The following is a 20,559-nucleotide window of genomic DNA, read 5'->3' on the forward strand; positions in this document are numbered from 1 at the left end:
ATGACAAATTAAATTATTATGAAGTACATTCTTCCTTTAGCAAAGACTCGAGTCTTCACCGAGTCTAAAAGTCAAAAACAAAATTTCATCAAAACATACAGTGAAATTGAACTTAATTTATTAAAAAGAGCATCCTAAAAAAACTAAGAAAAACAATATTTTTAACTTATACAATTATAATATTTAAAATAAGTAAAGAAAGTAATAAATGATCATAAAATTATGTACCATCGAAGAAATTGATTTATAGGCAGTTGGCGTTGTCCGGTCTGATTTTGTCAATTTAGTATTAGCTGGGACCTGTTGGCTGGGTTTGACATAACGCAACCAAATTACGTAGGTTCCCCATCTGCCTATGAATCGACTTCTCTGATAATACTATCAGAAAAAATATTCATAGGCAGAGTGCGGACCTACGTATTTTGGTCGAGCTATGTCGAGCCCGGCTGACCAACATTGACTCGTTATAATCTGACTAAACATCGTAGGTCAGCCATCTGCATATAATCAATTTCTTTGATGGACCTGCCCGTTCCACCAATTTAATGCGCAAATATTTCACAATTTCCAAGGCGCATTACGTCTTAAGTCGTGAACCTGATTTTAAATCAATTATCACGACTACGATAAAAACAATGTTAATGTTACGATAAAAAACAATGTGAGCAAAAAATTAATAGGCACTGAATTCGCATTTCGTCTTTCTCGTTTTAACAAAGAACTGTAAGAGTCTATCACAAAACCGAGACTAAACGGGACGCTACTAGATTACGCGTGGTCGAAGTCGAAGGGGGCGAGAGCGGTGGCGGCGGTGTGTGAATTAGCCGTCCATCCGCTTACCGCGCCGCTGCCTTCGAGGCCAGTTTCATATAAACCTATACATTGGAACGCGGCGCTCCCGCGCCGCCGCCGCCGCCGCCTCCGCTCCGCTGATTTCGGGCCTGAGGCCTAAGGGTCAATTCAGACCGCAACGCGTCGCGTAGATATACGGATTTGACAGATTTGCGCGACGTCTCACGCAATTGTTGTTTGTCACATCCATACAAATTTAGAAATGCATCTACGCGTCGCGTTGCGGTCTAAATTGACCCTTAAGATGGCTTTCGGATCTTTGCCGCGAGCGACCGCGACCGATAAAAATTCAAATAAAATGCTACTCTATGACATACACTATAAGTATCATTTTCTACTGACATTTGTGTGGCCACCCACGCTGCCGCCGGCGGCGGCGTAAAAGCTATAGCCTATGTCATAAAGTGGCTTTTTTTGTCGGTCGCGTATTTAGAGATACATGAAATGTCAAGCGGCCTCACGCTATTTAAAATACACAGACGTACGTTTGACATTCCTATTTTTATTTGCCTCGTCGTCTGATTTGTGCCTAGCCACCAGGGCCCTGCATGTAGTGATATTTTAATTTGGTATTCCATTTCTAAATTGCTAAACCACGTTTAGTTACGGTTTTACTGGCCCCTTGCTTTAGTGTACCATTTTAATTTTTGTCAAAAGACCGAGTTAACTTACCTATATTTAAACTAGATACCGTTAAGTTTTGTACTCATTTAAAGTTAAAGGAGGTAGCGTCACTAGTGATAAAGTTAGTAATACTTAACTTAAACCTTATTTTTAACTACTTAAATTTGGGCGTTAAGTAAAAATTCTAAGTTTATTAATTCTTAACTAGTAATTAGGAATGTATGTACCTATCCTAAGATCTATTCGAAATTTACAAATTAAATGCAGCTACATTCATCTAAGATACGCTAAAAGCACCGACATTAGATTCATTGAAATATGGCATTCACATTAATTCTAATCCTTAATTCTTTTAAATCTCTCAAGTTTAAAATTTTAATTGGCTTCCCAATCTAGCATTATTTTTTTTAAACAATAATTGTTTATGTTTCAGTACGGTTTATAGGTACGCCACTAAAATAATAATTCATGAATCAAATGATAATAGAATATCAAACTTATGAAATAAAGAGTAAAAGAAACCCTCAATAGTTATGTTAAAACGAAAACCTTCTAATCACTATAATTTGGTTCTTTGACAATACTGTAAAGCCCCTGTACTCATTTTCAAGAAAACAATATTTTTGCCTATATCATAACCCATTAAAATATTATTTCTTGTCTGTTTATCCCGATTGGAGTATTATTTCTTGCCTGCATCATACCCCGTAAGTATAGTGCGAAGCGCTGTCTTTAAGTTTTCATTGACTTCTAACTCCACCTTGGCAAGGTTTTGTCGGCAGCATGGACAGTTGTGAGTTTTGTTCGACTTGAAAGCCAACTTTATGCAGCCCTAAAACAAGTTTATTAAAGAAGTCATAATATAAGATGCATATTATATTAGAGATAATATTGCTTTCCTTGATCAGTGAAAAAAAAATTCAAAAATTTGATCAGCGGATAAAAATACTATACGATCTGCTGAGGATATTTGTCTATTGAAAAAACCAAATGACATACAAAAAGAGCGGACCTTAATAATATTACTATTAATAAGGGAGTTTGCGTCAACGACTTGTAACTGTGCTACAGTTACAAACATTAATTGTTTTGATAATTGTATGACATTATCATAATTAGAAATCGGATTGTATGCACTATGAAATTGCCGAAATATGCACGTAAAATGCACGTAAAATGGCCAAAATATGCAAAAAATATGCTCAATCGAAAGTCACTTATTATAAAAATTTGGGATCTCTTTCCGAATGCGAAAAGATATTTGGATGTCATTGACAAGAGGGCGTGGCTTGGAACGGATGTCTCTCTATTTTATAGTAACAATTTACAAGTTTCTAGTATTTTTAGTGGCAATTTTGGTCCATTTTAAAAGATTCTCATAGGTCTTGTACTGCCTGTTAACTACTGTCTTAAGTAACACTTCACAAGATGGCGTATATGATTTTCACCCGTTATAGCTACGGATTAAAGGATCTTTATAATAACTACATTGCCATTGATAAGTACTCACCATGCAGAAGTTATGCAAGCAAGGGGTTGTTACAGGATTAACAGCAACATCCTGACAAATTATACACAGGAACGCTTGGGTCAGGTGTTCGATAAATTCCTGGAAAGTGACATATAATATAATAATATAAATTACGATAATATTTTAGTCCATAAACGAAACTAGTCAGAACAGTCTCGTATAAGTCAGCGTAAAAGAATTTATCCGGAAACAAAACGTTTTGCCTTTTCGAGGCATTACAGACATATTTCATGTCGCATTAAAGTACTTACAAGCGTCGAAAACTATTCAAAATCCTTGCGGAACTACTGGTAGTCGTAGAGAAGCATTCAAGATTTTCCTCTTAACAAATAACAACTTAAGTATAGACAATTGGACATTATATAAAGGAAAATGCTTATCAAAGGTTTAAGTCCACATACCTTTTTGCCCTGATTCTTGCAAACGTCCAAGCATTCTGTCCATAGCTTAGAGTTTAATGTGTCTGCCTCTATTTTGTCCTTTTCTTCTACACTCAAGTCCATTTCTTTCTTTCCTTTCTGTTTCTCCTTAGATTTAGGACTTTTGGTAAACATAGCAGGGATTTTGGGTGGACTTTTAACGTTCGGGTCTGTAATAAACCGTTTATGAATCATAAAATATAACATTCTTATTAGTTATATTAAACTTGCTTCATTTATAGACTAGATATAAAAACCTGAGAGCTATCATCTTAGATCTAACATAAGGCACTGCCAAAACCCTATGATATATGCTTTCTTTCAATACTTTTACTGTATGTCGTTGACGCACTTTGCTAACGACCCTTTTTAAGCTATGACGTATGATTTTTTTTACTCTATGCAACAAGGGTTTCGTCGCGTTGTATCAAAACTGACCATAATTACGAATAATAATAGCTCGAATCAATTTCTCTGATAGCACAAAGGTAGTATATTATATGTATGTACTATCAGAGAACTTGTAAATTCATAGGCAGATGGGGGACCGATCCCGTTATGTCACAATTAACATTGAATTGACATGATCCGACCAAATGACGTGGGTCTGTCAACTGCCTATGAATCAATTTCCTCCATGATACTTACCATTTTTCTTATTTCTCTTCTGTTTCTTAGCGGGGGGCGAATGCTCGATGTCGTCCTGTGACGTGTTCTTCTCTCGCAGCGTTCGTTTTCCCTTACTATTCTTCTCTTTCAAAGCTTTCTTCTCTGCCTCGGCTTCCAAGTAGCCGTCTGGATACTGAGAGAATAGGAAATATGAAAATCAAATAAAGATTTACGGCTTATAAATCGAAGCAAAACTCAACCTCAGAATGGCTTCTTACAAAAAAATATTGTTTTTACTAAAGCTCAAACCGCTCTCGTAATGTAAAACGGCGGATTATGCAATCCGCCTGCGACACATATAATATTATTACGTCACAAGAAAGGTGTAAGTTCTAACGCAGACATAAACTTTAAATAAAATAGATTTCAAATGATAATATTATTATGTTGTTGACCAATTGAACCAAAGCATGTTGACTATGCTATTCTGTATGCATATAAACCAATGAGCTGAACGCTTATCGACAAAACAGCATGCATATTGTACAACGAGATATTATGCATATTGTAAGTACCATTGTAGTAATCGATTCCTAGGCAGTTGACGGACCTACATCATTTGGTCGGATTGTCCATTTAATTTTTGGTGTATCGCGACCAAATTACGTAGGTCCGCCATCTGCATAGGAATCAATTTCTCTGTCTAGTACGATGAGCCACGCGTATTGACCAATGTCTAATGTGAGCGATTCATATCTCTAGTAGGGCAAAACCAGAGATAAGATCAAATATTGGGAACGGCCGTAAGAAATACACACATAGCCAACTTCAGCAGCCCTAGCATGGCAACAGCATAAATACGAAAGTGTAAATATAAACTGTGGAGATAAACTGAAGGAGCCGTTCCCATCTTTACACCGACAAAAATTCAATTAAAATGCCACTTTTAAAGTAATTTTTTCAAAGTAGTATTTTATTTGAATTTTAGGACTGTAATCTATGTCATGAAGAGGTATTATATTTTGTCGGTCGCGGTTAGCCGCCGTAAAGATGGGAACGGCACCTTCAGTTTATCTCCACAGTTTATCTATACTTTCGTATTTCTACTGTGGCGTGCTAGGGCTACGGGTAAGGACTTACCACAATCTGAAACTGTTTTGCGCCTGGTTCCCAGGGCGCGGGGTTCGGGTCGTCTCTTCGCAGGAGATACTTCCACACGCGAAAACCGGACAAACCCTTCTCTGGGTAATACTTCACTACTTTGTAGATGCCGTCGTATCTGTGAAAGTAAATAATAAACGTTTTATACCAGCTGACCCGGCAAATGTTGTTATGTCGTATAAATTATGTCCAATATCAATATAAAAAGTAGATAAAAACCTATTTTCTGGCCTAACAAATGTACCTTCGAGGAAATTGATTCTTAGGCAGTTGCCAGACCAACGTCATTTGGTCGGATCATGTCAATTCAATGTTGAACGTGATCTGTCTGCTGGGTTTGACGTAACACGACCAAACTACGTAGGTTCCTGCTGCATAGGAATCAACTTTTTTGATAGTACATACATACAAAATTTAATAAAAAATCGGTTGAGCCGTTTTGGAAGAGTTCGCGCACAAACACTGTGAGACGAGAATTTTATATATTAGATGGCGTGGTAAAGGCGGTTTGCATGATGAACAAATGGTACGAATATGAGTAGCTGGTATAAATATTAAAAAAAACAGTCTCATTGTTTTTCTTGAATCCATCAGCTTCACCTACAAAACCAATCAACTCAACTGTAGTCTTGACTAGTGTGACTTTGCTAAAGTCTATTTGCGTTAAGAAAGCAGAAATATGCAAAACTGACCAAAATGTTGTTTTTAATAAATAACCATTGACCATTTTGAAGTCTGGCACGGGTCTACTTACGTACTTCTTTTATTAAAGGCTACCCATAGCTTTCTAAGTCGGTGGTATTTGATATTTCTAAATAATTGATATCTACATATACAGCAGCAGTTTAATTTTTTTACCTGATCCCTTCCTTAGGCGCATATTTGGGGAAGTGTTTCAACATCTTGTACGATCGCACCACCCGCACCGGCTTGCCTTGTTGCCACGACTCGCCCGCGTCTGCGCCTTTCTCATTGATCTCTTTGACAGCACAGTTGCGTGCCAGAGCTCTGTGAATAAATGACTTAGCTATAGATTACGATCTATACCAATATTGGAACGAAGTTCCTTATCGTGCGTTGCGAAAGGGGGCTAGATGGAAAAAGTTGTAACGACTGACACTTTTTGCCACAGACATAGATCAAGATAGATACCGCATGTACTTTGCGGGACATGCGGTATCTATATTGATCTACGTATGTGCTTTTCCTATAGTTGTAAGCCGCTGCGGCGTGCGCGTGTTTCCCTGTCTGTATTTCTCTCTCTCTTAGAAAGCAAGCCACTTATGATTTTTTTATAACTTGGTTCCATCCGGGTGTCCCTTGACACTCTCAAGTTTTTTATAAAGCTGAAGTTTGTTTTTTGAACCCGCTAATCTCAGGACCTACCAGTCCGATTTCTTCTCATTTCAGTGTTAATAGCTCATATATCGAGGAAGGCTATAAGTCTATAGGATATATTATATTATCAAGGTAAGACTAGGAGCGAAGAAACACAGGAAAATGTGGAAAAGACGGGGACAATTATTTGAAAGACTTATCTCATGAACTACTGGAGCAATTTTTATGTTATTTGGTACAGATAAAAATTAAGTGAAGGATAGGCTATTTTTGTGGGCTGTCTGTGAAATTCCTAATTTACGCGGGCGGAGCCGCGCGGAACGTCTACATAATAATAATCTTTAAAATGCAGTTGTGATTTAGTGTCGATGCTGTCTTGATTTGATGATACAAAATTCACATAAAATGTCAATATACTCTTTCTGACTCCTGAAACAGATCTATTAGCACGATTACATTGGTAGAACATGCGTGGTAAACGGCTTTTTCTCTAAAATACAAAATAGCGGCGTTAGTGTCTCGTTTCTACTACTTTAGACTATAAGAACATCATTACCACCTACTGTATTACACTTTTAGAGCAAATAAATAAATGAATTGAATTGAATTGAATTTAATATAACAATCTCATGAAATTTCAAACTTTGTTGGTTAAGTTTATGAGAATATTATGAGAATACTGTATACAGTTTGATTGGAAACGGATTTGATCTAATAAGAAATAAAACTGCGTTAATATTACATTAATAATAATAAAATTATAGATACAGATTTTTGCACGCACGGAAGATCCATAAACCATGTCCTATTTTTAACCTGAGATGACTAAGGGTCAATAAAGACCGTAACGTGATCCGTAGATGCATTTCTAAATTTGTATGGATTTGACATACTCTGTCAATACAAATTTAGAAACGCATCTACCAGAGTAAACAGATCCCACGAGAGGACCGACTCAGAAGAGATCTCGAAAATACGTTTGACATAGTAAGTTATATCGGCCGGCGCGCGCTACTCACACACTCATACTAATTCGTTACTCAGCATTATGAAACATGTTGAAAGTGACACTCGAATCCAACTCCTATTCGCCCATTTGTTTGAAGTCGAGGTACTCCTTAGTTCTGTCTACTCTGCATCTACGCGTCGCGTTGCGGTCTGAGTTGACCCTTACTTGTTCTCTCTCGTGAGAGTCTGATCACATGACTGCTCCGCTGTCCGCTTGTTGCCAGAGAGGTCCCTGCCGCCGCTGCCAGTGTACGTGAATTCTATACCGTTGTCCACATCGTCTTCATAGCCACCTGCAAAGTATATCTTGATTGAAATCATGGCAAATATACAAGGTGTAATGGAGGCACTTCACACGGCTATTTGTGTTTGCTATTGGCTATTTCTTGTATTTGACAACATTATTGACGAATGCACAAACAAGCAAATAAAGGCAAATACGACCATCCACACATCGACGTCAAATACCAAACTTTTACTTGATTTTCTTTACTTCCCTATTTGACTCCTTTGATGTGCGTCAAAAACCGACAATGGTACGGATACGTGTATTTGGTATTGGTCATATTTGTCAAAAAGGCAAATAAGGCCAATATTTGTCAAACATACCGTCTACACATGGTGATTGTTTGGCGAATACATCAAATACGCAAATACAAATAGCCAAGTGAAGTTCCTCCATAACATAACTAAGTGACAATACTTTAGGATATGAATGATTCCCTATATCGAGTTCACTTTTTTTTAACTTTTCTATGGGAAGATTCTTGACACTCGGGCGCTTGCCCATACAAATCACAAAAAGTGTTGCCCTTTCACCGCTCCTACTTCCACAGTGAAATATACGGGACACTCGCAAACTCTAAAGTATTATCACTTAGTTTCGTTACACCCTGTATAAAACTGACTAGTAGGCAAAATTAATGTAGTTGTTGGAATAAAATTTTGTAGGTTTGTTTGAATATCACTCTGGCTCAACATAGACCAGGCCAGGATAGGCTTCATTGCAAATCTAAAAGAGGAGGGTTTCAATTGTATACTAACCAGATAACACAATGCTATACGCCCCTTCCACATCCCTGCCATGTATGCCAGATACTGGTGGTCTGTGAACCCCCGATTCTGAAAGCTGTAGAAAGCATATTTGAGCGTTATTTATTTACTAGCTGTTGCCCGCGACTTTATTTAGTTTATAGTTGCTCCCGTACATCGATTAAATCGTTTACGCGCAAACCAGAAATATATATTGTGTGGGAACCGCATATTTTTCCGGGACAAAAAAACAGCCAAATTTCATCAAAATAGATTAAATAGTTTAGGCGAGAATCATCAAAGTTTATTGTGCGGGAACCGTATATTTTTCGGGATAAAAAGTATCCCTTGTCCTTTCCCGAGACTGAAAGTATTGCCATACCAAATTTCATCAAAATAGATTGAATAGTTTAGGCAATAATCATAAAATATTATTGTGCGGGAACCGTACATTTTCCGGGACAAAATTAGTATTCCTTGTCCTTTCCCGAGACTCAAAGTATCTCCATACCAAATTCCATCAAAATAGATTGAATAGTTTACGCGCACATAAAAGTATATTGTGCAGTAACCGTACATTTTTCCGGGACAAAATGTATCCTATGTTACTTTTCGGGACTCAAAGTATCTTTATACCAAATTTCAGCACATGGGTCCAGCCGTTTACGCGTGATGTCGTAACCACGCAAAATATAACGTTCCGTGCAGCTTCGCCCGCGTAAATTAGATATTATACAGACAAATTAGTCCACAAAAAATAGCCTATGATTCACGTGGTCTACTTCTTATCTGTGCCAAAAAACAGAAAAAATACTCCAGTAGTTAGTGAGATAAGCCCTTTCAAATAATTTTCCCCGTTATTTTCCACATTTTCCTCTACTTTTTCGCTCCTATTAGTCGAAGCGTAATGAAATATAGCCTAAAGCCTTTCTTGATAAATGGGCTATCTAACACTGAAAGAATTTTTCAAATCGGACCAGTAGTTCCTGAAATTAGCGCGTTCAAATAAGCCATTTCAAATTATATCTCCCGTTTTTTCACACTTTCCTCTATTTCTTCGCTCCTAATAGTCTTAGCGCGATAAAATATAGCCTATAGCTTTCCTCTATAAATAGGCTATGTAACACTGAAATAATTTTTCAAATCGGACCAGTAGTTCCTGAGATTAGCGCGTTCAAATAAGCCCTTTCAAATAATTTCCCCCGTTTTTTTCACACTTTCCTCTATTTCTTCGCTCCTATTAGTCTTAGCGTGATAAAATATACCCTATAGCCTTCCTCGATAAATATGCTATCTAACACTGAAAGAATTTTTCAAATCGGACCAGTAGTTTCTGAGATTAGCGCGTTTTAACGCGACAAACAAACTCTTCCCAATTATAATATTAATATTATATATCATATTAGTATGGATAACCAGCTGTCAAAAAAGTATTTCGCCCGTATTATTTTATTGAAGTGACTAAATAAGTATGTCACCATGGCAACGTCCATCGCTATCCCGTCGCACAAACAATGGTCGCCATCAGTCTCGAGTTGTAATAATTATTAATTTACTATTATTTAATCAACAAAAGCACTTATCAATATAATAAGTACCCAGTAGCCGATTCTCAGACCCACTGAATATGCATATAAAATGTGGTTAAAATCGGTAAAGCCGTTTCGGAGGAGTACGCGGCCTAACATTGTGTTGTGACACGAGAATTTTATAAGATGATGCAACAATCTAGTTGAATTTGTCAACCAATTCGATGCCGAGGCAGTTTGATACTTTAGATTTTATTATAAAAATTCATTTTCCACAATAAACACGGTATAACAAAACTATAATACCTCAAGCTGTGTATGGGTTCCATACACAGCTTGAGGTATTATAGCTTGAGTTCAGTGAAAATAGCAGCTATAGAGCTGAAAGACTAACATTTTTTTTGAGATGTGTATGGGCGTAGCGCCAACCCTCGTACCTACCATGGAACTATTCAAAAAATTCAAACAATCGGATGAGAATGTTGCGTCCTACTCTAACAAACGTGAAATGACGTTGTTAGAGCAGGGCGCGGCATTGTCGTCCGATTGTTTGAGTCTCAAAACAGTTTCGCAGTGGGCCTACTGGCTAGCGTCCCAGCGCGGTGAGTTTTCCGCGCTGCTAATTTCACAGTGAAATCTACACAGAGGACTCATACACACCCTAAATTATTATCACTTAGTTTTGTGACATCTTGTAGAGGTAGTGATAAAAGAAGAAAATTCTTAAAATGTAATTTGGATAAGAACAAATGAACAGGCATAATATATGTCGGTTCGTTTAATCTTTCATTTAACGAACAGATTTGTATTATTTTTATTTTTAAATAAAGAATACAAAGGACTATAAAACTTACTTGTATTCGAAACCGCCAGCACATGCCTACTTCGATGCCTGGTATAGGTCCAAAATGATTTGCTGGCATAGCACAGGTTTTAGTCTTACCTATAACAAAAATAAACATTGCATTACTTAATAACTTTTTAAAAATAGCCTGGCCAGCTAGACAATAGCCTGATAGGAAGTTTAGTTTTTGCAATTCTATGCTAGCTGACAGCCATCTTTAGACAACTTTAGCACGGATTACTGACAACTTTAGCAAAAGTGCTACCTACGCTATATTTATTTACAGAATCTTAGTAATAATACCTGTTTTAATAGCGAAGAGAAATGTACCTTAGGTGCGCGCACAAAGAGTATCAAAATATGAGATTTTGATAAATTATTCTTTGGTTTATATTATATTTCAGGAAAATAAAAATCAGTAATTCAAAAACCTTAACTTTAGACCTTTTTAAATCATAGTGATTGAATGAGGATTGAACAAAGCATATGCTCTTAAGTTACAAGAATATGGTTATTAAAGTATTGAATAAATAAAATTATATGTTTCTGAGCCTTTTAACACGTATTTCCATGAGATCATTAAACGACGTTCGAAGTTATTTTACTTAATTATATGTTTAAATTGGTTCTACTCATTTGTATGCTTCTTTTCGGAACGCCCAGCTTTGTAAGTCGACAATCACCCTCGATTTTTTTTTTGCTTTCACAGCCGTCCACTGCACTATAGTTACGTGATTTCGGCACTATTATTCAGTAAGCGCGGGAAACGCGCGGTGCGAGCGCCCGGTCGGGCGTGCAGTACCCTTATACCATTTGATCCTAAAGATCCTCTAGAACGGTAGGCATACAACGGCCTTGAGCGGGTGACGGACACCTGACTTTAGTAATACAGTCGAAACAGATTTTAACGACATCGTTTACGACCGATCGGTTATTACAGCCAGATTGTAAAGTCCCACTCGAATCTTTAGTAAACTATTCACCAAACATACCGCCTATAACAACATCGGATACAGCGACATATCGCTTACAAAACCGAAACTTTATCGATGTTTCTCGACTATAACGACCAACCGCTTCTTGTCCCAGCAAAACAAAATAATACGGACTTTAAATCTTATTGATAAGCTTTGAAAGAATATTTAGGCACGTATCACTTTCTCCCACCTCATCCGAACCTCTTCCCGGCCATTTGACCTTGCATATTTTACACCAATTGTTTAGTGCGCTAAATGACTGCGTGAGCGACAACTTGATTTATAAGTGCTGGTTTTGATTAGACCGTGTATTTATGCGTATACATCATGTCGCAAAAAAAGAGAAAAGTGTTTTCTATTGAAGAAAAATCTCATGTCAAATGGATTATTTCTTTTCGAACATTTTATTTGAGAACAAGTTCCCATACACTCATACATAACCTATACATATATACTAGATAGATATGAATGTACTATCAGAGAAGTTGATTCCTATGCAAACCGGGGACCTAAGTAGTTTGGTTGCGTTACGTCAAACCCAGCTGACAGATCACAATTAACATTGAATTGACATATTCGACCAAATAACGTTGGTCTGTCATGTCATGTCATGTCAATTGCATAGGAATCAACTTCCTCGATGGTACTTAGCTACAATAATATAACTACACAACTAATGTAACTGTATGTATATTGCTTGTAATTATCGAATAATTATAACGTCGGCAACTATACGGTCCCTTCAATATCGCTATATCAGGTTTTGACTGTATTACAAACAAAAATGTATAAGTATGAATATAAATAATTATTGTCACAGGGCAATACTTAAAGATTCAACAATAGGTATGATGACTATTTTTTTTCTTATCGGTAATTGAAAGGCACTTAAAAAATAGAAACATCGTTGAAAGAATGACTCTGATAGCTTAAAAATTCACCAAGATATGACAATTCAAAATCTCATAAAAAAACCTGCCCGAAACCAAAGTAGACAGAATGATATGTCTATTGTGCCGAAACGCTCCATACAAAGTGCTACGAAAGTATGACGTCAGTCTTTCGCAGTTTGTACGCATCGGGAGACAACTTTTTTCGACAGGTATATTAAATATTGCGTTTATGAAAGTGGTTTCATAACAAAAGTTGCTTTTAATTGCATAAGTTATCGAATTGTATACAAATATTAAGAAATTTAATTGAAAAAAAATTCGACTTGAATATCCAACTTTGAAGGCGCATAACAAAAATAACACAAATGCTATCAAGCTGAAATTTTGGGAACACTTATTTTTTACCGTGATTTCTTTATTTTATTAACAAAATTCGCTAATCTTTGACCTTGTCATCATCCCTATTATTGTCTTCAAACTTATTAATTAAAAAAAATGGTTTATAGGATACTTTACCAACACATGCCATCCCTCGTCCCCAATCTCTATTAGTTTTGGACGTATTCTGTTTCTTCCTTTGTTTGCCTGCGCCGGGAGCGATTACCTCGTTCGGGTCCCGCTTACAAGAGGGACAGTACCAGTCGTCATCGGGCAATTGCTTCAGCGGTGGATCCAAGCAGTCCATGTGGAAGCCGTTGTTACAGTCATCACAGAGCAAAATCTACAAATAAATGAAAACACTCGTAAAAGATGATCGCACATGATGTGAAACCTCGCACAATCGTCCGCACCGTACGCGCCGCGTTTCGTGTACTATGCGGTGCGTTCGAAACGTACGGTGCTTTTTTTTTAAATAAGGGGGCAAACGAGCAAACGGGCCACCTGATGGAAAGCAACTTCTGTCACCCATGGACACTCGCAGCATCAGAAGAGCTGCAGGTGCGTTGCCGGCCTTTTAAGAGGGGATAGGATACTTAATAGGGGAGGGTAGGGATGGGAAGGAAAGGGAATAGGGGAGGGTAGGGAAGGGAATACGGTAAGGGATTGGGCCTCCGGTAAACTCACTTACTCGGCGAAACACAGCGCAAGCGCTGTTTCACGCGGTTTTCTGTGAGAACGTGGTATTTCTCCGGTCGAGCCGGCCCATTCGTGCCGAAGCATGGCTCTCGCACGTATAAATGGTGCTGACAAATGTGCGATCAGCTTAAGGGTGCGTTTCTATCTGAGTTCATCTATGCTGGATAGGAAAAATGTATTTTTGAAAATAGAAAAATAAGCGCATAATTTGTTTGATTTAGATCAGCGCAACGATTATATTGGATCTTCAAAAACACATTCCTCGTAACTCAGCTTTGATGTAAACACAGCCTTATCAAATGACCTGCAGTATAAATATTTTGGTTGCAACTAACATAAATGCAATGTTTAATAACACTTGTTTATAGACATAATAACTTCGGGTTGAGTTGCTTTCTCTATAATATAAGTTGTCATGTTTAAGACTTTATATTTTCTATCTTTGAGTTTGAACTAGTAAAGACTTTTAGTATATAGTAAAATCAAACAATTCATATATTTTGTTACTCTATACCTTTTCTGGATTCTCTTTCCCTAAACATAAGTAGCATCCGCAATCTTTACAAGGCATCTCCTCTACGTCGCGACATGTCAGACAATTCAAAGGCATTGATCCTGAAAAAAATAATTATAAGTAGGTCGACAATAATCACTATCAAATGGATATTACAGAATAACTTATATCTTTCTACACTTTGACATATTTTGCAACTCCTAAAACAGGGAATTATACACTAAAAGATATATTATAAATAATAATATATCTTTTAGTGATACAATAACAAAAGTTTGTGTGTATGTTTGACATTTTCATCATTCATGTAGTAGAAGCCAAGATGCAGTAAGATGCCTCTTTTCAAATAAACACCTACTTTTCTCGGGAGCTTGTGACATCTTTTTCTTGTACTCTTCAGTCCTGTCCGCCAATGGCACAACACTTTCAATGGCAAATATTTTGTCGTGCACACACACTTTAGTCTCATTCTGTGGTACAGCATCCTGTCCCAAGTACAGTGTGCCGATCAATTCATAATTAGTCCTAGTTTTGTTCACTTTGTCTACTTTAAAGTCATACCTGAAAATAGAATCATGATTTTATCAAACATTTCTGTGAATAGTACTTACATATTTTAGATATTATAGCATTTAGATTACTACAGAAATAAAATAAATTAAATACAATTAGGACAATATTGCAGATGAATAGACACTGCATTGGTTGAAACAGCTACATTATACATTCCTTAGAGATCTGAGGAGCTGGCAAACAAAACCGCACAAGTCCACCAGAGTGCGAAAATAAGTATATTTCTTTTTTTAATTGTCTTCTCTTGACCCATGTGTGTCAATCCATGTTAAGTCTATCAAAACCAGTTAAAAAGGCTTTAAAAAGTCCATTTTAAAACAAAACCGGAAAGTAGTAGTTGATACTAGTTTTTTAGACACTGTGTAATTTTTTTCTCGTGGACTAATCCAGTTCTGTTTGCCAACTTCTCATATTATGTTATCTCTTAAAATTTGAAAGAGGAAATTAATGGTGTGTGGGTGTGGGTAAAATGGCTATAAGTGTACAGTTTATCATCAGAATCCAAAGGCAACTAAATAATTTGCGACATCACTGGTGATTAAATTTTTGCAATTCAAAAGAAAAGGAAGACAAGAAAAAAAAACGGCCAAGTCGAAGGGTTCCGTACCACAATAGAGCAAAAATAGGCTGAAAATTGTGTTTTTGTATGGGGGCCAAGAATGAAACACATAAAATCCAGCTCAATGTAAATAAAGACAGATCGCAGAACATAAAGGAGATATTTTTTTTTTATGTACAAATAGAACTGAATATTTCGTGAATATTTCAAGTGCCCTTGAGTTACAGCCTGCAGACACACAGACAGACATTGAAGTCTTAGTAATAGGGTCTCGTTTTTACCCTTTGGGTACGGAACCCTAAAAAGCATCAAAACACAACACAGTGCACTTTATTATTTCTTGCATTTATTTATGTACCATCGAGGAAATTTATTCCTAGACAGTTGACAGACCTTTATGATCTGTCGACTGGGTTTGACATAACGCAACCAAACTACGTAGGTCCCCCATCTGTCTAGGAATCAACTTGTCTGATAGTAAGTACATAGAGCTAGTCATAAAAAATTAAATTAAGAAATTTAAAAAAACCCCCGCCAAACAACTTTAAAAAGAAATAAAATAATATTTACTGCCTTTAAGTTCAAATAATTTCTAACTTGTCTAAAGTAATATTTTAGTCCATAATTGTTGTCACGGTGTGTCGGGGGACCGCCAAGTAAACTACAACCTACAACCGCCAAGACACTGATTATCTCGATTCGGTTCGCTGTGAACTGATCCTTAAACTATAATGTTATGTGAAATCAAATATCTGCATTAGCGGTCCCCCGACACCCCGACAATGTCACGAACTAGAATGAAATATAAGACCTATCAAACGACAACAAGTTGCTAACGGCCTTTCATGAACCAGATAAACCCTGATTGTCCAGCAGGCTGATGATGATGAATTATAGCTAAGAACACTCTCGATCATGTCAAAGTCTCTTTTAAACAAAAAAAACTAGATCAAAATAGGTCCACCCTTTTGGATGCTACGATGCCACGGACAGATACACACACAGACAAACAGACAGACAGACAGACACGTCAAACTTATAACACCCCTCTTTTTTGTCGGGGGTTAAAAATATTAATTAATAAATAGAACATACTTACCAATAACCTTTTTGAAGAGGTTCCTCGGTGTTATAATTGACCATAACTTTTTGGCCAGGCTTAAGGTCTTTTACATTAATTTCTTTTCTTGCCCTAGGTCTTATTTCATTTAATTTACAGTATAACTTTGAGTCCTCTTCACTGAAAAATAAAATTATTTTTTTATCAGTTATTATTGATAATTGACAATCAAATTATATTGTTATTACTAACAATATTATCATGAATAACATATTTTTTTTGGACATGAATCATTTCAGTGACCTGCATTTATAAATAAACCTCAATTCTACTTACTCATGGTCCAATTGTATTTTAAAACATAAACTTTCTTCATCAGTGTCTTTTTTTATTTGCTTCTTTGCATTTGCATCTTGTTTTTGAAAATATTTAGCAATTCCTTTCTTAGATTTACTCTCATTAGGACTGGTTGAGCTCGGTGGGATATTTTCTAGGTTACTATTTTCAGTTTTTACTACAGAATCGGAAACATCTTCTGTTGGTATTGTGTTTGCTATCGTCACAATTCTCACTATTTTACCTTCTAACCAGACTCCCTCTTCCCTATCCCTCATGTCAATGAGATCGCCAACAGCATACAAAGTGCTTTTCGCATCTGAAATCATAAATGCAATTATTTTTTATGAGTTTCTTAATTCTTTACTAGTATTACTCTGATAAGACACACCAGAAACATCTTAACTTCCTTCTAAACAATAGTTTATGCTTTTCATTCTAATAAAGCATTAGATTTTAGAAATTAACCTAAGAAAAAAAGCATTAGAAATTAATTTAATTAGGGTTAATACAAGATGTATAGGCAGTTAAAGATTATTTTTAATTAAGTTAAAGTGGAAGTATATTTACAAGAGGCCAATCTCCACTCTCCAGTGTTGTAACTATAGTCTGGCAGGGTTGACAAAATGCCACAAGCCCAAGAGGCCGTGAGTTTATAATTCATAATTCATTTTTTATTTATATACAAACCAGAAACATCTTTACTTCTTCTGAACAATAGTTTATGCTTATCATTCTAATAAAGCATTAGATTTTAGAAATTAACCTAAGAAAAAGAGCATTAGAAATTAACCTAATTAGGTTTAATACAAGATGTATAGGCAGTTAAAGATTAATGAGATAATGATTTATTTTTAATTAAGTTAAAGTGGAAGTATATTTACAAGAGGCCAATCTCCAGTGTTGTAACTATAGTCTGGCAGGGTTGGCAAAATGCCACAAGCCCCTGAAGGCCGACCCAAGAGGCCGTGAGATCATTATTCATTTTTTTATTATTAACGTGACGATTTTTACCGATACGGCCCCATCAATTTGCCACGGGCCCCGGATGTTATAGTTACGCCACTGCCAATCTCATACATTATATTATATTTTTGCAAAAATCTATTATCTGTTATATTATAAAATTATAGGTACAACATAACACATAGGCTTAGCAAAATACTTACCTGTATAATTAACATTTTCTTTATTATCTTCATCTTTTTCAACACATTCCTTTTTGATTTCTTTTTCATCTTGAGATTCTTCAACCGCTTGTACAACCATCAGTTGTATCACATCATTCAGCTTTATATTATAATCGTGAAAGGTGTATCCATTCTCAAGCTACATTAAACAAATACATGTTAAATTATATGTATGCTAAAATCTTAATACTAATATTGTGAACTTAAAAGTGTCCATTAGTTGTTCACAAATAACGGCTAAACTGTATTAATTGAATTTCCTATACATTCAATAAATGCTTTAAGACAATCAAAAGAATTTGCATGCAAAATAAGTTTAAAAAAAACTTTCATTTAGGAGTGCAATAGTTTTAACCTTAATGCTAAGTACTGACATGCGGTTTTGCTCGATAATTTTACTCCAAATCAAGTAATAATTACTGTGTGGACCGCAAAACTGACAGCTCGAAGGCTTGCATTGAGCCGGTTTGATGGAATGAAATATATTGATTTAGAATAAAACTATCGAGCAAAGCTGAATGTGTGGACGAAAGCCCGAGCCGCGGGTTTTGCTCGACGTTATGGCTCGATCAAGCAAAACCGTATGTGAGTACTTAGCTTAAGGGATCACATAAAATCTTTGCTTAATGATTATATAAACAGATATAATTATTTAATTTAATATTCACAGGATAAAAAAGTATAATGACTACATCTTAACATAATATTTGACAAATAACTAAGGAGAGCAATAATTGCAGATACAGTAATACCAAACAAGATAGATTTAATATGTTAAAATGTGGTTTATTAGACCACGCATAGCTAAACTAGAACTTGGGTAATAAGTACGATAATATGCTTAAATACAAGTAGTAATTTCAATTTAATAATCCAATGAAAAAACAAAAAGAAATTGGCATAATATATAAGAAAATAATAATAATAATATATAATATAATATGTGTCACTATCAGTAACACTGCATGGTAAAAAGACGTGTGATACATAACAGCACTATTTTTTTTGACGTCCAGTCGGCACGTGCCGCATGTTGACAATTTAATCTCATAGAAATCATGTTCAATCACGCTTGTTAAGTGTATACGTACACATATTTTTACACACAGATGAAACCAATTTCGGTTTCGTTTGACAACTCGAGATTGTTGCTCTATTCCGCTAGGTATATTAACTTTATGGACACAATAGATTATCTATTGTTATTGCGGTCGCCGGTGACTGCTTCGGGCTTGAGGCATGAAGACTTAGCTAGTGTGGGCCCATAGATTATATTGTATATGCTTACACTAAGACAAGCTAGCTCTGAAGCTAACTCTTGCAGGTTATATACTATTCCAAAAGGGTTTAATAAAACATTAATTTACTTCATGCCAATGATCTATGTGGCTATCATTTTCTATCATGTAGCTATTCTAATGAATAAGATGATGAAATAGATCAGCGAGTGATGAAGCAAATATTTTTAATAATATGGCAGGAAGCGCTTAACCTACATACATAGGAATGACAAATAAAATCACATTTAAAGACAAACAGTACAAAATAATAAACAAAAGATACTATAGAAATCCAATATGTATGACTATAATACATATATTTGCTAGGGCCACCCAATAAAGTATTCGCAAGGCTGAAATAATACGAATCACTAAATGAGCCTAGAGTTCATTTGGTACTAACTTTAGATCAAAGATGGTCCAAAGGTTGGATGACTTACCAATTTACCGCCATAAAATAAACGTTGTAATTTAGGCTCCACGTCAAATTTATCCTTAATTATACGTCTAAATTGATCAATTTTTGTTAATTTAGATTCCACCACAACTATTGTGTCGGGTTTACCGAACTTTCGAACACGAACATGCATTTTTGCACTTAAATATTTTAGCGAAGTATAAAATATCGAGTTGTGTTGTCTTCTATTTATTAATTATTAGTATTTTTGTCAATAATAATTCGTAAAAGGTGAAATAAACCACAATTAATCAAATTTTTCGGAATCAACAGTTTTTGTTGAAAAATTAGACAATAAAAATTGGCGCGCACGGCAACTGACAATCTGACAACTGTGGTTTCATTTTGACGTATCTTATTTTTTTTAATTCTCACTATAATTGTGCTCAAGCAACAGCTAAGGTACACAGGACTTGTCCGCCCGGTCGTTGACTAAAAATAAACTTATAAATTTTACCGATACTAATATAAATATAAAAATTCGAAAGTGTGTCTATGTGTCTGTTGCCTCTTTACCCTCAAATCACTGAATAAATTTTGCTGTCCTGGATAAAGATATTTTTTATTTTCCTGAAACGAATCTTGCCACAACAGAGAATGCGAGCGTCATCTAGTTTAATCAATATTAAGAAGGTTAATTTGCTCTTTGCCTTTCTTCGAAATCGTAAGCAGGGAGACAAAAACATAAGGAAATAT

General features: G+C 35.9%; 1 protein-coding gene across 1 annotated transcript; it reads right to left on the minus strand.

Moving 5' to 3' along the window:
* Positions 1-1,938: 1,938 nt before the first annotated feature.
* LOC121739120 (E3 ubiquitin-protein ligase UHRF1-like) lies at positions 1,939-20,133 on the minus strand. The gene is made up of 16 exons (XM_042131452.1): positions 19,847-20,133; positions 18,106-18,265; positions 16,937-17,255; positions 16,640-16,780; positions 14,767-14,969; positions 14,409-14,509; positions 13,334-13,538; positions 10,958-11,046; positions 8,587-8,671; positions 7,709-7,835; positions 6,055-6,204; positions 5,176-5,314; positions 4,075-4,228; positions 3,409-3,596; positions 2,987-3,085; positions 1,939-2,308 (listed from the first exon to the last, which is right to left on the minus strand). Exons 1-16 carry the CDS (start codon positions 19,994-19,996, stop codon positions 2,159-2,161), a joined length of 2,460 nt encoding a protein of 819 aa, XP_041987386.1. The 5' UTR covers positions 19,997-20,133; the 3' UTR covers positions 1,939-2,158.
* Positions 20,134-20,559: the final 426 nt, after the last annotated feature.

This window comes from Aricia agestis, chromosome Z (assembly GCF_905147365.1).
Source record: "Aricia agestis chromosome Z, ilAriAges1.1, whole genome shotgun sequence".
Classification (NCBI taxonomy): domain Eukaryota; kingdom Metazoa; phylum Arthropoda; class Insecta; order Lepidoptera; family Lycaenidae; genus Aricia; species Aricia agestis.

What these genes read in the sequence shown, in the direction of transcription:
- LOC121739120 (XM_042131452.1), bottom strand. Translation starts at nt 19,996, where the DNA reads ATGCATGTTCGTGTTCGAAAGTTCGGTAAACCCGACACAATAGTTGTG. An exon ending in ACGAGGGATGGCATGTGTTG is followed by an intron (nt 11,047 to 13,333) that starts GTAAAGTATCCT and finishes TTTTTGTTATAG; the next exon opens with GTAAGACTAAAACCTGTGCT. An exon ending in CAAAACAGTTTCAGATTGTG is followed by an intron (nt 4,229 to 5,175) that starts GTAAGTCCTTAC and finishes CTATTCTCTCAG; the next exon opens with TATCCAGACGGCTACTTGGA.